We start from the raw sequence: 17353 nt of genomic DNA on the forward strand, positions 1-17353 counted from the left end.
TCTTTTGTGTGTTGTGTGTAGCTGAAGAAAGAAATTCATAAAGGTTTGGAACAACTTGAGGGTGAGTAAATGATGCAAACTATACCTTTAAAGGGGTCATGACATGAGAAACCAAATTTGCCTTGATCTTTTGGTATATAAGAGGTCTTTGTACCATTAAAACGTCCTGCAAGTTTCATAGCTTAAGACGTCCTCCCCATTATAAACAAATCATTTATTTAATCAAGCTCTAAATACAGCTCGTTCTGGATTCATGGTAAGAAGTGACGTCACGGTACGAAGTGACGTACCAGCGTTTGCATATGACCGCCTCCAGGCACAAGACAACTACGCTTAAAGCGCAAGACAACTACGCTCATTTCGTAACATTGTCGCGCCCGCGTGCCGCGCGCCTCACAAGTGTTCAGTCGACGGACAGCGAGTGGGTTTGTGTACAGGGAGATTACGACGCCGCAGATGTGCTGTTCCTGGCTGTGGACAAACTACATCTTTGAATACGCTGCGAAAGATCCAGTCGTCAGGGAAAAATGGATGCACTTTATTTTTTGCGGACATCTCAGTCACGGCTGTGTTAGTTTAAGCGTTTGTTCTATAACTTACATTTTAAGGATGACTGTTTTGAGCTTTGCCAGAAAACTGTTGCTCAAAGATAAGTCCGTGCCGTCTATTCTGGGCTCAACAACGACGACGCAAACTGTAAGTAATGTATTTAAAACTTTAAACTCATTTTTAAATACGCTGAAAGATCCAGTCGTCAGGGAAAAATGGATGCACTTTATTTTTTGCGGACGTCTCAGTCACGGCAGTGTTCTATACATTTAAGGATGACTGTTTTGAGAAAAAAATCCCAATATGATGCTTGGCTTTGCCAGAAAACTGTTGCTCAAAGATAAGTCCGTGCCGACTCTTCTGGGCTCAATAACGACGAAGCAAACTTACTTTTTACCATGGCTAATATAAACACATTTGTATAAGAGAATCTTGAAAATATGTCGCCTTTCTAGTAGGCCTAACGTTAAGTTACATGTGATAGAAAATTAAAAATGTTGCCTTTATCAATGCTGCATCTTCAAAGATGGCCTGTCTGTGCATTTTTGTCCGTGGTACACCCTATCATTTCATTGGAATTAGTTAAATAATGTTAAACTGTTAGCAAATGAAGCTATAGGATAATTAGGCAACAATAATCCGTTTTCAAGTGTCTCGGGTTAATTTTTTGTTATTAATTCAAAATAGTTTCACTTTCCATGTGGACACGGGCTGATCCAGTCTTCGTTGTTGTGGTGATGGTTTTATCATTGCAAGAGCCATCGCTTCGCATGCATCACCCGCTATTAAACAGTTACGCCGAATCCGCAAACCTTCTGGCTGGGGGCGTTAACGTCAGATGCATAGGCACTGACGTTAGCCAATCATAACCGTGGGCGTTAACACTGAACTCTTAAAGGGGAAACACCCCCAAAACAGACTGTTTGAATCAGAGGATGAGAAACAGGGTGGGAAAAGGTCATAAATCACTACATTTTAAAAAAATTTTGTAAAAAAAACTATAGTAATACTATAATTGCACCTAAGGGAACATAATAATAAAATAAAAAAAACCATGTCATGACCCCTTTAATAGACATACAGTACATAATTTTTTTTTTGGGATCCCCACAATGCCCTTGGTCTTCACAATCTAGTCAAAACCTGCTTCACACACACGCATGCATACACACTTTGTTATGAACGTACAGTGATCTACAGGGACCAGCTGAGATATGTAGGTCACCCTGCAGCACTAACACTGTCGTCCCGCTCTCAGTCTCCATGGAAATCTACACACAACATATATTTCCTGTCCTCATAAATTCATTTATTCTACAACTTCATTTCAGTTGTGCTTTAATATAGCTGTCAAACTCCAAGAGAAGACCAGAAGGAGGAGGAGCAGAGGCATCCCTCATGCTGCTTTCTGTGAGATTATATGGAGGATGCGCATGTGGCATCAAAGCGCAGGCTGTCAGGCTTCATGCACATACACACATCAAAGACAGTCGGCTCCTCCTCCATCACGGAAACAGCATGGGACCGGCTCTGTGATTGACAGGTAGCCGTGCTGCCATGGCAACGTGACAGCCTAGGAGATGAGTTCCCCTGCCGCTTATGGGGATTGATAACAATCTGAAGGCCGACGTGTACAATAAAGATGTTTTGTCACACACAACAGGACCGAGACAGCGAGAGCTGTTTGTGTAGGCTACTTACCAGTTTGTGTATTTCACACTCAAGGTTCAGGATGCAGTCAAGTTTCCTCTTGCGGCAGCGCTGGGCCGCGATACGGTTCTTGCTGCGTCTGCGCACGTCGTGGATGAACTCCAGCTGCTCTGAGCTTAGCTTGTGCATTTTCACCATCATTTGGAAGTCGTTGCGTGGAAGATTCGTGATTTGATCGACGGGGAATGGAAGCTTGACCTGTAAAGACACACATTAGCAAAGTGTTACTCTATGAACATTTTGCTTTTCTTCCACCTCAAGCCATTAAATCAACACAATCAGAGCTCATTTGGCTGACAGTTGATGGCAGAACAAAAGAATTCAACACAAGGAGATTTACTACGCCATTTGTTGCAAAAAATAAATAATAATTCTCCAATGACGGCCATTGACAATGATCCATGTGTTCTGATGAAATAAAAACATACTGAAATGTAACCTAACTTACTTGCAATGTATTTCATCACCACTAGATGGAGGCAGAACACAGTTCTTCACATTCAAAAAGTGAGGGCTAACAACACACGCTTACAACATCTAACCAGCAGCATCACTTATTAACAAAGAGGTCAAAAGAGTAAGAAAGACAGACAGGAACAAAGGCTGAGAATAAAGAGCGAGAAAGACAGGAACAAGAAAGTCTCTTTCTGTCAGAGAAATAAGATAAAAAAGCGGCACAGCTGCTTTAGTCCTTTCTTCCTCTATTTCACACTCCTGTCAGGTGATTACCAGAGGGTATGAGTATGCAAATTACAACGGTTAACGAGTTAAGCTGTCAGCGGATTCTGAACATATCACCCAGTAGGAAACAATGTCTCCTCCGTGTACATTGAACATGATACGCAGGCTGTTTGACAATATAAAGCATCATTTGACTTCTCTCCATCATGGTCCGGGTGGCTTTCTGAGGGCATGTCATACTTAGACACCCTGCTGTTGTCAGAGAGAGCTTTCATGAGGGATAAACGAAGGTATGAGTGTCATGAAAAGAAAAAAAATTCAGGTTAAGAAAGCGAGAGGGATTGAGCCAGTCCTCTGTAGGTGAATCTGCTGAAGTGCAAAGTCGATCAGGGTTTTGAGGGAGACATTCACTCGGTCTTTGCACCTGCTGAACACTAGATACTGGTGACCTCAGTTTCTTATATCTGAAGAAATCTTTTTTATATATAGCCTAAACATTATAGTTTATAAGTTCGGGGTTGGTACAATTTTTTAAGTATTTAATGCACACCAAGACTGATAAAAAGTCCAGTTAACAGTAATATTTTGAAATAATATTTGTACAATTTAAGTACCTGTTTTCTATTTGAATATATTTTAAAATGTATTTTCAGCATCATTCCTCCAGTCTTCAGAGTCACATGATCCTTCAGAAATCATTCTAATATACTGATTTGCTGCTCAAGCAACATTTCTTATTATTATCAATGTTGAAAACAGCTGTGCTGGTTAATATTTTTGTGGAAACCATGATTTTTTCAGGATTCTTAGAACAATATAAATCAACAACAACGCTGTAAATGTCTTTACTGTCACTTTTGATCCATTTAATGCATCCCCAATCATTATTATTTATACCAAACACCACATGTAAAAGATGGAACAAAATTTGACATACATCAGATGCACAATATATAGGTACCTTATCGATAATCTGACTGATATTTTCAATTGCGTTCATGCTAATTTTCCCTATATTTACATTTAGATTACCTTGCTTTGCCATCATCAATATTTAACGCACTAATAATTCAATAAAACTTTTAAATGGTATCTTTAGCAAATCTCAAAATGAATATCTTTTCATACTGTACATTATAATGCCTACATTTACTTTCAGCATCACATTTTTTATTATTATTTTTAGCATTTTAGTTTAAATTTATTTAAATAAAATCTTACAGAATTTTAATATTGTCTATTCATCAGTTTTTGGCCATAACATGAAAATAATCTCAGACTAACTAGTGTGGTAAATGAATGAGGCAACCGTAGTGTAACCAGTATGCTGGCTATATAGTGCTGCCCTACTTAAGAACTCACATGGGTTTAGTGCGATTATGACCCCATAAACCTGGACCACAGTGGTGCAGCGACTCTTCCATGTGAAGTGCGCCGCTCTGCTGGGAAGCACACGGTGACTCTGGTTGGGCCTGAGAGAAGATGAAAGTGTAGATCTGGCCCAGTCTGGCTCAGAGCAGCAGGGGGCCCGGAGCACTGGCAGGTCGGAGCAGCATCATTAATAAATGATGGACAGACCTTTTTCTACTCTCAGCTCAGCCGACATCGAGAGTCGCAGTGTGTGAATGTGTGTTGTCTTAATGATACGATTTTTAAGCTAGACTAGACGGAGAGAAAGGTCTTTTTTACACGGTCCAAGGAGACACCTTTTCTCTATGACCTTCTCATGTGTCCTTTCCTCTCTCTGGTATATTGGTTCGAGGTGTGTGTGTGTGTGGCAATAGCGTAAGAGTGATGTCTATATTTAGTGTCTTGCCACCAGAACCAGTTTAGAAAGCCGGCAGAGATGACTGAACGTACACCAGTGACGTTTATAAATTCGAACGTGATCCCGATCTCTCTCGCTCTCTTTTCTCTTGTCCCTTTACTCTTTCTATAGGTCATTATTCTTGAAATGGGTCTGGAGTGAAAAGTAGGACTCGTCTGTTACTGGGAGCAAAGTGGCCCCACTCTTTTGGTCCCTTGCTTCCTTTCTCTTAGCATGGACATCTGCAGCAGGGAATTGTGGGAAGGCGACGGACAAAAGAGGTGACTGGAATGAGCGAGGCCAAATGCCTGAGGTCTCACAGATATTTTAGCAATTTTACTGGCACAGTGCGTAATCTCCAGTCTAATGCGAGTAAAAACTGTGTGGAAATGATTGAAATGTGCAAACAAGAAGGAAAGTTAGCCGTTCGGTCAGTTAAATGCCTTTAGCGGTAATTAGATCATCTGTTTGCTAAATATCATTACTGTCCTTCAGAGATTCCCAGAAACGTTACTGTGCTGCTATGCATCTCTTCGTTTCACATGTCTCGGTAATGAGACGCCATGTGACACAGATAAGAAAAATGTCTGAAACAACCCCTAAGATATTCCTCTTTTTTCTTCTTCCCTCCTTTCTTCTCTTGTTTTTCTTCTCTCAGCCCTGTTGCTATTACTGGAAGTCTCCACAGGGGCTGAGTAATGGGGGAAAGCTATCCGCGTACACACACATGCATGGACCCCCCTTTCAAAGACACGGGACAGACACACATGCACACACTCACTCTGTCTAATGGAGTGATGGGCCTGTCCGTGGTCACCATGGGGCTTCATTCCCATCAGGACCAAAGTGTCTGCTTGTGCGGGTATGTGTACACCTAAGATAAATGGCCTGCATGAATGCCTGTCTAGGTCAGTGGTAAATTCCTAATGTAACACATCTGGAGTAAAAACTAAAAAGCACCATCCTGTCCTTTAGACGGCTATGAGATTAAACGGCGAGCCAATGGAGAGTTAAATCTCTTAAATCAGCTTCTCAAATTTTTTTTCATTCGAATAATGCAGTTTCAGAGATCTTAACAGTTTAAACTGTGCTCGGATTTCCCAAGATACCAAAGTTTGCAATTAATGTAAAAAATGAAATGTAAACTAAAAACATTTCTTATTCAACAATTATTCCAAGAACACATCATATGAGCAATATCAATAATAATTGTATATCCTATATTTACATTTCATGTATGTCAAAAATGATCTTTTTGATAGATTTTTTCCTAAGGAACTGAAGGAGAAATATAATATAATTAGGGAAGCACGATATCTTCATTTTTAATTTTATCGTTATCGACCCCCCAAAAAATTGGCCGATATATTAAAGCCGATAAATAATGGATTATATCCTTCAGCTGAGACACTTCAGATGCGCACGGTTCGCCATGATGGTTTTGAATTGCTTGAAATATGATTGAAATCACACCAAAAAGGAAAATATGGTTTGCATGCAGGTCTATAGGCTACATAACATATTGAGAACATTATATATAATTGTGTGGACGTGGATTTGAATGGGGAGACTTTTGCTTTTGTAATCAGGCTCTCAAAACGTATATACAAATTTGGATTTAGCATGTTGCGAAACAGGACTGTAAAATAAAGTACAGTTGTGCTGCTTTATATTTGTGTGAAAGCTCTTAATGAGCCCAAATTTTTGAATGATAATGTATATAATGCCAATTCTATTATATATATAGGCTACACAGTATATATAATAGAATTGGCTTTACTGCAACCTGCACTTTACGTGATATCCACGTCTACTTCTACAAGCAAACCGTGAGCGTTCATAATATTTCAAGCTTTCACCTTGAACATATTTCAATCGTGCGGTTTTACACCTCACCAATGCGACGTCTGACGAATAATTTGTAGACCACAATCGGCTCATATTGAGAGAGCGGCTTGGCTTTTAAAGTCGGAATGAGAGGAACAGAAATGGTTCTGACTTCACTCTTCACTTCCTGCGATGCAGTCGGCTTCACTAAAGGGTTAATGCTTCTTGCACCGTGATTTTCAAGAATGAAAAGGAAGAACTGAGAGTGAGATTTTCGTCTGTGGGCTTTTCTGATCACACCCACTCACTGCGAGATCAATACTTCACCCAGTGTAACCGAATGACTAAAGCGTAAAGAAAATGGTAGATAAATCTTCTCAAAGATCTCAAGATTTGATAACTGTCCTCAGTAGGGAATTGTTATTTTTTACTTCAGGACTTTTCTTTGCCCCCACAACTGAAATCTCTCCGGTCAGTCTCCAGATAACAGTGAAACCTTCAGCCAACTGTCAGAATGAGTAAGACTTTAGTCCTCCAGTATCTTCGAGTCGGCTTCAAAAGGTATGTATTATTGTGTGTGAAACCGGTTAAAGTAAGGACAAATCAAATGATATGGCAATATTCTTAGACCTGAGCTCTACCTGTTTGAATAGATGCTGGTCACAGAGGGTAAGTGATACTGTATATGACTCATGAAAAAGAGAGAAGTTCAAAGACCTGGCTTCAGTATCTAGACTGGCCTAGAAGGACTACACTAGCGCTATGATTAGCCTACAGTTTAACAACTTCCTTCCTCTTTTGAATTCATTGTTTCGAGCAGCAGGCTGAAGCTATTTTTGAGACTGTTTCCCTCGTTGTGTGCTGCTCCTCTCTCTCTCTCTCTCTCTCTCTCGCTCTCATGCTCTTTCTCTTACATGCCATTTGCTGTGCAACAAAGGACTCTTTTTTGACAAGTCTGAGTGTTTGTATTGCATATCACTAGGAGAGAGAGAGAGATGGAAATTTCTTCAACTATAGCATGATTTTTATCACACAAAAAAAATCAACCATTTTCTTTTTGTTATAGACTGGTATCAAAAGATTGGGGTCAGAATGACAGTAAAGACATTTGTAATCATATTCTCATTATTAGCTAACTATTAACTATGAATTTTGCCTCAAACTTTTAATTACTGCTTATTAATAGTTAGTAAGGTAGTTGTTAAGTTTAGGTATTGAGTAGGATAAAGGGATGTAGAATATGGTCATGCAAAATAAAGCGTTATTACTGTGTGCGCTTTACAAGTACTAATAAACAACCAATATCCTAGTAATATGCATGCTAATAAGCAATTAGTTAATAGTGGGAATTGGACCCTATACTAAAGTGTTACCCAAATCATCATACAGTATGTGACTCTGGACCACAAAACCAGTCACATGGGTCATTTTTTTTTTAAATTGAGATTTATAATCTGAAAGCTGAATAAATAAGCTTGCTATTGATGTATGGTTTGTTAGGATATGATGGGATATGAACTATTTAAAAAAATCTGGAATCTGAGCGTGCAAAAAAAAAAAACTAAACTTTGAGAAAATCGCCTTTAAAGTTGTCCATTTATGTTCGCGATTGTGCTGCATCCACTCACAAAAATAAATGTTTTATATATTTACGGTAGAAAATTTACAATATATCTTGATGGAAAATTACCTTTACTTAATATCCTAATCATTTTTGGCATAAAAGAAAAATCTATAATTTTGACCCATATAATGTATTGTTGGCTATTGCCACAAATATACCCGTGCGACATGTGACTGGTTTTGTGATCCAGGGTCACATATTAGAATAATTTCTGTAGGATCATGTGACATTGAAGACTGGAGTAATGCCGCTGAAAATTCAGCTTTGCTATCACAGGAATAAAATACATTTTAAAATATAATCAAATAGAAAACATGTTTATTAAATTGTAATAATAATTTACAGTATTAGTGTTTTTACTTTTTTTTTACACTTGGGTAAAAACAAAACTAAAAAAATCTAGACCCAGGGCTAGTGGACTAACTGGCCATACTTGAAAAAAATTTAGCATATGAAGTATATGAAAAGCAAATATGAAAGGTAGCATGTGCTCTCGAGATTAAGTTTCTGAATGGAAGAAGGGAGATTTTAAGTCCTTTTCTCAGACTTTCGTCAGCTCAGCTTCACAGAAATGGTAAGGTGTAGATGAGAAAATGAACAACAAGAATGCAACTAAGAAGAGTGAAAGCTGGAGTGAAAGAGTGTATCAGATACTAGACTGACATGAGAGCTTTCAACTTCAGAGATCTTGACCCTCATTTTGAACATCTGCAGATACAATTCCAACCCGAACTTCCGATGTACTTTAAATTAATCCATTTAGTGAAGTCAGGAATCCTAAAGTGATTTTGGGTCTGTTTCTAAATCAAAACTGGAAAGAAAAGCAAACTAGTTGAAATACAAAGCTCCATTGAAAAGTCAAATAAACAGTCAGAAGCACTGAGTGTGTGGGGAGGGTAAATGCGTTGAAGCAACTATTTAAATAAATAAATCAATTTCAGGTCGGGTGCAGCGTGTCTCAAGTCTTTTACAAACGAAACGGAAACAATGCACAAAATGCTGAAAACTAGCCAATTCGTTCCTGAGTGCTCTGTGTTACCATGGCAACAAACCATTTTCTCCATCAAGGCCCCCACATCCATTTCTAAAGGTCTCACCCCCAGTCTCTAAACATGATCTCTCCTTCTCCTTTATAGTTATTTGCTCTTTTAAAATATACAGCATCCCAAGTGAAACTCAATTCGCATTCAGATCAGACAGCAGCTTCACACAAGTGTTTATGCATTCTTTCTTGTCATTCTAAATCTCTACATTTAAACTCTTTTCTATCAGTGTCTCACCTTTCAGTGATATTACAACTATCAGTAACAGACACTCATTTACTGACTGTCATTTAGATCAGTGTTTCCCAACCCTGCTCCTGAAGACTCCCAACACTGCACGTTTTCTTTGTCTCCCTAATCAAACACACCTGATTCAACTCATCAGCTCATTAACCAATGTGATAATGAGCTGATGAGTTGAATCAGGTGTGTTTGATTAGATAACAAATCTAAACCTGACGGCCTCTGCTAGAAATCTTATAATGGGCCATCTTGTATCTCCCATCAGGACAGTGATCCAAAAACAAACATAAAAATCAACACAAAAATGGTCACTGAGCACAAAACCAAGCATCTGCCATGACCGTCCCAGTCCCCTGGCCTGAACCCTATAGAAAATGAGTGGGCTGAACTGAAGAAAAGAAGCACCAACATGGATTCTGGGAATCTGAAGGGAGGAATGGTCTCTGATCTCTAGTCAGGTGTTCTCCAAACTCATCAGGCATTATAGGAGAAAACTCAGAGCTGTTATCTTGAAAAAAGGAGGTTGCAAAAAGTATTTAATAAAAGGGGCCAAATAATTGTTCCCAATATGTTTTGGAGAAAAACTTTTATTTCATAATATGCTCTGGCTCTCTTTTCTCCTCTCTATCTCTCTTTAACATGTTCTGAGGACGAGGCTGTGAATCATTGCTTAGTATTAACCAATCACAGTACAGTGCAGACCCACACCCCCTTATTAGTAATATGGTATGTGAGCAACACATAAATAAAGTTTCATATTCAATATTACTCTGCTACAGTGTACATTGCTGTTTTGCATTGGGCTATATTGTTGACATATTCTTAACTGCCCTATTTTGCCCGGTTTTACTTTTAATTTTCAATGCTCCTTTCGGTTGCATTGAACACTGCCATACGAAAGGGAAACACAATGAGACTTGAGAAAAATGGTTTAGTTTTGACTGAATTTTGATTTTAAAGGGATGGTTCATCCAAAAATTATAATTCTGTCATCATGTACTCACCTTCATGTCAATCCTTTTTGACTTTCTTTCTTCTGTGAAACATGTAATATATTTTTATCTGTTTTTGTCATTGGTGTCCAAACACAACACTTTCATTATTTAAAAATAAATAAATAAATTATAATTCTGAAACCCGTTTAAGAATAACAGTTTTGTTGCCCTGCTAAACAAAGAAAGTCATACAGGTTTTGAACAACATATAGGTGAGTAAATGATGACAGAATTGTAGCTTTTAGGTGAACTATCCTTTAACGCTTTCTCAGAATCTGAGCAGAGGTAAGCCAAGCACTTCTGTTACAGGACAGATCATAGTCTGGGAGACTTTCTTTACGCAACAGGAATCCAGACTTGATTGTCAAATTGAGTTTGCTCCTCTCTGCTGTATACTACTATATTAGTCTTCCCTAGACAACACACAAAAGGTCAGAGTAATATCATTGCAGTTATTCCGTTTATGTCAGCCCAGACATGAAAATGATTACAGTGTTCATTGGTCCATTAGCAGTCAGAAACTCTATTCAATGAATCAGTGAAAGTCAAAGGGAAAGTCTCTAATAGCATAAGGGCAGCGTGCACATCTAAATGGTTCCTGCATGAATGAATGCTAGGGTATGAGATGCAAAGTGTGCTTTTGGAAGGAATTGTTAGATAACAGGTATACACATGAGAGAGAAATTGGTAAGACTCACCTCAGGGCCTTGCTCTCGAGCATGACATGATTCACTGTCCCCCTCCGAAAAGGACCCTGACTCATCACTGGAATTGGTTCCATACGACTGCTCACACTTTATCTTTGGCCGCACCCGTGTGAAGAGAGCATCTGTCCCACCGCCTGCCTCCTGCGGGTCAGCGGTGAGACACCGTGTCGCATTGGGGCAAGGCGAGGATGAAAACTCAAACTGTGGAAGGCTGCAGGGGGACCCGCCGCTCCCGTCCTCAGCATAAGAATACGACGAACAGGAACTGGAGGTCCGGGTACGGGTCTCTGAAGGGGGCGATCGCGAGCATACCTTGATTGGCACTGGGCAGCTGGTATTGGGCCTTTGGCGGCAAAGCAGGGGTGGGTCACTGGCTATGGTGCTGGGGGAGTAGGTCTGGGAGCTGGGAAGGGACTGGCTGGCGCCGGCCCACAATCCCTTTGGCATGTGTTCTGAGAGCTCCTTCTCCAATGAGTTTCCGCTGGGATGGGAGTGGGTGGGAGTACCCAGTCGGTCACAGGCCCCTGGGGGGAAGATGACACTGCGGCGGTCCAGCTCCACCTCTTGCTTGCACACACCATCGCATGAATCAGACTTCAACGAAAGCCCTGGCGGGAAACCATCAGCGTCTTTGGGGAACGCCACAGGCATGCCAAGCTCATTGCCAAGCGAAGGCCTGTAGTCTTTTTTGTGGTCTGCCTGAGTGGTTCCTTTATCCTGGGCATTGATGAGTCTGTTAACAAAAAGCTGCTGGGGTGTACTAGGCAGGTCCTTATTGAAAAGAGTTCTTAGGCAGGTCGGTGACTTGTTACTGCCTTTTGGTTGGTCCACTGCGATGGAATCATCCAGCTCCATCTCAGCCACATCGTCCTTTTCACCTCCGTCCTGCTCGTCCCCTGACAGGCAAAGCGAGATGGACTCTTCCTCGCTGCGTGGCTCCTGCTTGATTTGCATCACTGCTGGCCTGCTCATCTCCTTGAATGTGCTTGGAAAACCTGAGGTACTGGTGTGTGAGGAGGCGTCGTTATTGTGCTTGTTGCATGCCCACTGGTACTTCCTGTACTTAGGGCATCGTGGCAGGTCTGAGGTGCCGTGTCGCTCAAAGTCCATCAGCCCATCAGCGAAATCTTCCGTTGCCACCAGCTGCTCATGGTCTGGTCGCCGCAAGGAGTTCAGAGTCTCTGCACAATGACGAGAGCGTGGAGAACCGGACAGAGTCACTGCAGTTGTCGTTGCTGTCAGCAACTCAGGTTGCATGCTCTCATCCTCCGAGTGATTGCTCTCAGGCGCCATCTTGCGACACAGGAGCAGACCATCCTCCTCGCTGCGCAGTTGGGCTTCCAGGAAGCGAAAGCAGGAGTCTTCCAGGTTGTGAATGCGCAGGAATTCGGCACATCGGATGACCTCCTGGATGTTTTCTCTGCTGAGCAGCAGCTTAGCCGTATAGGCAAACTGTAACAATGGAGCGAATCCCCGGGCACTGACCTGCGGACACACACACAGAAAAAACAGGGGAAATTGCCAATGTTACCATCAGCACTGCTATTGTTCAAGGCACTTGGAGTGTGCTGAGAGAACTAGACAGCTCAAATGACCGTAAACAAACACTGTAAAGTGCCAGTTAATCTTTTATCAGGTCAGCACCGAACGTTCTATACAGCAGGAAATAAAAAGTGTAAAGATGGAGCCTGTCAGTAAGGTCAAGAGACCAGCCTCATTTATGTAACAAAGACATCTGACATTCCACTCTCTGCTCAAGTCAGCCCTGTTGGTTCAGCATGGCCCCCTGTTTGTTGCAAATGATATTGCAGCAACAGGTAGAAGCATGCAGGGTTGTTAACATAATTTCACATCTATCCCTCAGGTGAGGCATCTTAAAGCCTAATAGGCTCTAGGACTCTTACAGCTTATCCCTACTACAGCCATCCCGAGCATGCTGAGAGAGAGAGAGAGAGAGAGAGAGAGAGAGAGGCAGACAGAGAGAGACAGACACAGACAGATATGGAAGCTTTCCATTTGACCTAATGCAAGATAATTAGGTAAATGCCTGAGCCTGCAAAAGCTTGGCTGGCCCACTGTGGTCTTTGCGCTGTAAGGGCATATGAGTAAGTGGATTTAGACAAGGAAAAAATAATAACCCAAGCTCACAGGTTTTCTTTTCACAGGTGTGAATCAACTTGAGGGACCTGTAAACGTAGGCTCTATAACTCTCTAGTCTCACCTGTAAACTAGAGCGGTCAATCAAATAAATAATTTGAATGGAATGCTGCTAATTAATAAATCAAATTAAGCAAACTATCATATTTATCAATATTTGCAGAGAAAAGCCTCCAAATGAATATCATTTAAGACTTCTTATTGTGGCAGCTGAGTAAATAATTTCACAAGAGCTTTAGATGCCAAAACAGCAATTCAGATTGTGTTCTTTCTCTGACAGTGAGTCAGACTCTGCCTGTGCTATGCTACGCTGGAGTCAAAACGTCATGGACAGACATCGATGTAGGTGTTGTGTCCTACGTTCTCAGACACATTACAATGGCTGGACTTTGATCTGGGTCAGCATTGTTCAGTCCACAAAGCGCTCTCTCTTCTCCCTCAATTACGTAAAGTGCTCAACAGCACAAGTGAACTTGTGCTCATAGATGGGAGGGAATGAGATCAACACTTTATGTTCAATGAATGAGGACAAGACACTGTTTACTATGAGTGTGTTTCTTTTGTTGATAGGGACAAACTGATGTTATCGTCATTTTTTTTTTTTGTGGTTAGAAGGGAGTGCAGATTATCCCTTTCCTACTATAAAACCAGAACCATAGAATTTGTTTAGTAGATTTTTCCATGTGGGAAAAAACACGGGGATTGTATTTAGAGTCAGGGCCAAGGCATGGAGGGAAAACCCAAGTCTGAGGTTAAAAGGGCTTTTTCTGTTACAATGAGTTGAAGCACAGCTGATTATAGTGTGGGGAATGTGAAACAAATCAGACACACAGCATACAGACTCCTGATTAAGCTAACTGACATCTTCTTGATCATAGCAAAATCAAACACAAAAGTGCACATTCCAAGAATTCTGCAGTACCATTTCAAACCTTCTTTCCTGTAAAACCTTTTGAGGAAATCCAATAGTTAAGTCTAAAAAACACACACATTTGAATGTTAACTGTATTAATAATCAACCATATCTGTATATATTTCAGAAGGAAATACCAGTGTCTGAAAAGCAGAACAAGCACAGTGTTAAACTTTGGGCTTTGGTTCTATTTTGAAAATTTAATCTTAAATGTAAATTTGAAATAGAGACAAAGAAAGAAATATTTTCTCTGCTCTAACATATAATTTACAGTCAACTGGGTATTATCTCAAAACAAACCCAGACAGGTTGATCATTTGACTGTGAAATGCTGTGATTGACTAATCCGAATCAAGTATTCCAGAGATCTGTATACTGATGTATGATAATCTTCACATTTATAGACTTCCATTTTACAAAGACCATGAAGGACATATCAAATCTTAAGAAAGGATTAGAATGGATAGATCACATTTATTTTCCATCTCCTTCAGAGATAGCCTACTCATCCAATCATGCACGAACAAAGGATTCAATAGCATCCACAAAATATGCGCACAAACAAAACTGATGACTACTGACTCTGAGTCATCCGGGGCTGTCTGTGTCCAGTAGACACATTATAGTACAGAGAGAGAGAGAGCGAAGAGGGAGAGCGAGAGAGAGAGAGAGAGAGAGAGAGAGAGAGAGGCTCATCTGCCTGCTGGCAACACAACAGCGCCAATCAGTCACTGCTGAGAGGAAGCTGCTGACTCGTAATCTTTGTGGGGGATGGTGTGTGCTAGTGTGTGTATCATTGTGTGTGTATTGTATGTGTGTGTACAGTGTGTATGGGTGTGGGGGAGGATGGCATGTAGAGTGTGCATGTGTGTGAATGGGATGATCATGGCTCTTTGATAGGAAGTGTGTCCACTTAGGAGAGAAAGAAAGAGGAACCAGAAAGAGGGAGAGATTTCATTCAAACATACAATGGATTTTTTTTTTATGGTTAAAGCAGTCAGTGCAGCCTTATCAATCAAGACCCTTAAATTAGTGAATAATTCACAATATATTCATGATAATTTAGCTGGAGATATAAAATTAAACATTGTGAACATTACCGATGATTTTGATGCAATTCTTCTCTCCGTTATTTTCAATGTTTTAATTACGTCTCTGATTTAAGTTTCAGTAGCAATTAGAGTCCGATTCATTTCCAAGAATCAGTTCAAATTGTCAATTTAAATGAACAGTTTAAATGAATCATTCAAATGAACGTTTCTCTGCATAAGAATTTTCATATATTAAAATGTTTCAGTAAAAATGTAGCTGAATATTCCTGTTGTTATAGGAGCATTTAACTGAAAATGATTCAGTATTCTTCCTTCCTAGTGTTCATTTATTCTTCCTTTAGTGTTAATTGCTGTTTTAGTCACATTTTAAATGTCCTTAGATACATAGATAATTAGAAAATATATTGATCATCATCAAAAAGCGGAAAAATACCTACATTTGTGTATTCAAGCTATGCAGCTGTAGTGCTCTCTAATGGGCTCAGATCCAATTGGACATTCCAGGTTGTGATTGAAGGTGGAGAGAGACAGTGATGTTGGGGGTGTGAAGGTATGGAGAGGTAGCTACGGCTGACAAACAGCTCTCTCTGCTGGGGGAAAAAGTGCTGAAATGTGTTTTTCAGCTGACATCAGCACAGCAGCATCGGCTGCACCATCTGTGACTGCTACTACAAGTGTTTCTACGACACACACCATCAGCCTGATGGAAAGAGAGATGAGGGGTGTGGACAAAAAGAAAGAAGAAAGGCAAAATGGATGGAAAGGGAGTGAGAGAATGAAGAGCATGGAAATGTGAAAAAGAGAAGGAATAAAAAGGCGGAGGGGTTAGAATTAAAATGGGATGGGGGGATATGATCTGAGACAAAGGCTTAAAGGTATAACATAATTTTTTACTATTAAATTATTTACTCACCCTCATGTCACCATTAAAGTAAATAAAATTAAATTTAGTCTGTAAAGTTGTTCACAGACAATCTTTCCCAGCAGTGAGCTGTTGACCGTTGTGACTGGTCCATCGAGTCTGGACCAAAAACTGGTTCAGTTTGAATGATCATTCATGAACAAACCATTCAGAAAGGTTTGTGAATTGAAACAACCGATTCATTAAAAATGATTTTGTTCACAATTCGGACATGAGGTTGAGTAAATGATGACAAATGTCATTTTTGGGTGAACCATCACTTTAACCGCGTAGCACTACGAATACAAACAACAAAAGAGAAGATAAAATGTGCTCACAGAAGAGGAAAAATAAAGCGCGATTGCAGCTCATTAAGGGACTGACTTTGACATATGAGCCACTGGACCTGTTAACAACATTTATTATGTGGGAAACAGACAAAGGAGCAAATTTATCTCCACGACAGATCTGGGACATTTATGCTAATTCCGACTACAGACTATTCTACCTCACTGGGCCTCAAAAGGGTCATATTGTTACAAAGCAGGAAATTACATGAATTGTATATCATACATCCTGACAACTCCTGACTATTCGGGAATTGTGCCAAGCGTTTCCTTCCACGAAAAGGTCTCAGAATGCTATAAACCCCTCACACCTGCCCTCTCGTTCATTCATTCCCTCTCTCTTTGATATTCTGCCTTTCCCCTCTCAGTAGCAGAGACGGCTAATTTATGTAAATTTGCTCCGCCAAATTCCTGCATGTCATGAATGTTAATGAAGCAAAGATCCGCATGACAATGTGGCGAATGCTTTACAGGGTTGTCTGAAAAAATACAAAACCTCTACTGAAGACGGGGCGCCTGGGATATGAAATCTGCTGACTAACCTGACATTAAACTCCACATGCAGACACAATCAAATGAGCCGCGGTGCAGCACAAAGTCACGGCTCACGCTGAACTGGGATATGCGGGGCTACGGTAAGGGCATTTATTGACTGTGCTGTAGAACCTACTGAGACAGCATTTTTAGCCATCATTACAGGCAATTTGAATGTTCGAACACTAAATTGAGGAAAGCAGTTCAGTAGGCTTTGAAACACAGACCTTCAAATATACCACATGTAATAAGGTGGCAGTACA

At 40.4% G+C, this 17353-nt stretch overlaps 1 protein-coding gene across 3 annotated transcripts in view; it reads right to left on the reverse strand.

The window, feature by feature from the left end:
• bach2b (BTB and CNC homology 1, basic leucine zipper transcription factor 2b) overlaps nt 1–17353 on the reverse strand; it is a 92800-nt gene that overhangs the window by 2255 nt on the left and 73192 nt on the right. For all 3 annotated transcript variants that reach the window (XM_079584776.1, XM_079584775.1, XM_079584777.1), the window contains 2 exons: nt 11178–12671; nt 2251–2457 (listed from right to left, as the gene is read on the reverse strand). In XM_079584776.1, coding sequence (XP_079440902.1) covers nt 2251–2457; nt 11178–12671 — 1701 coding nt within the window. The remainder of the gene's footprint in view (nt 1–2250; nt 2458–11177; nt 12672–17353) is intronic.

Source organism: Phoxinus phoxinus (assembly GCF_949152265.1).
Source record: "Phoxinus phoxinus genome assembly, chromosome: 16".
In the NCBI taxonomy this organism is placed as follows: domain Eukaryota; kingdom Metazoa; phylum Chordata; class Actinopteri; order Cypriniformes; family Leuciscidae; genus Phoxinus; species Phoxinus phoxinus.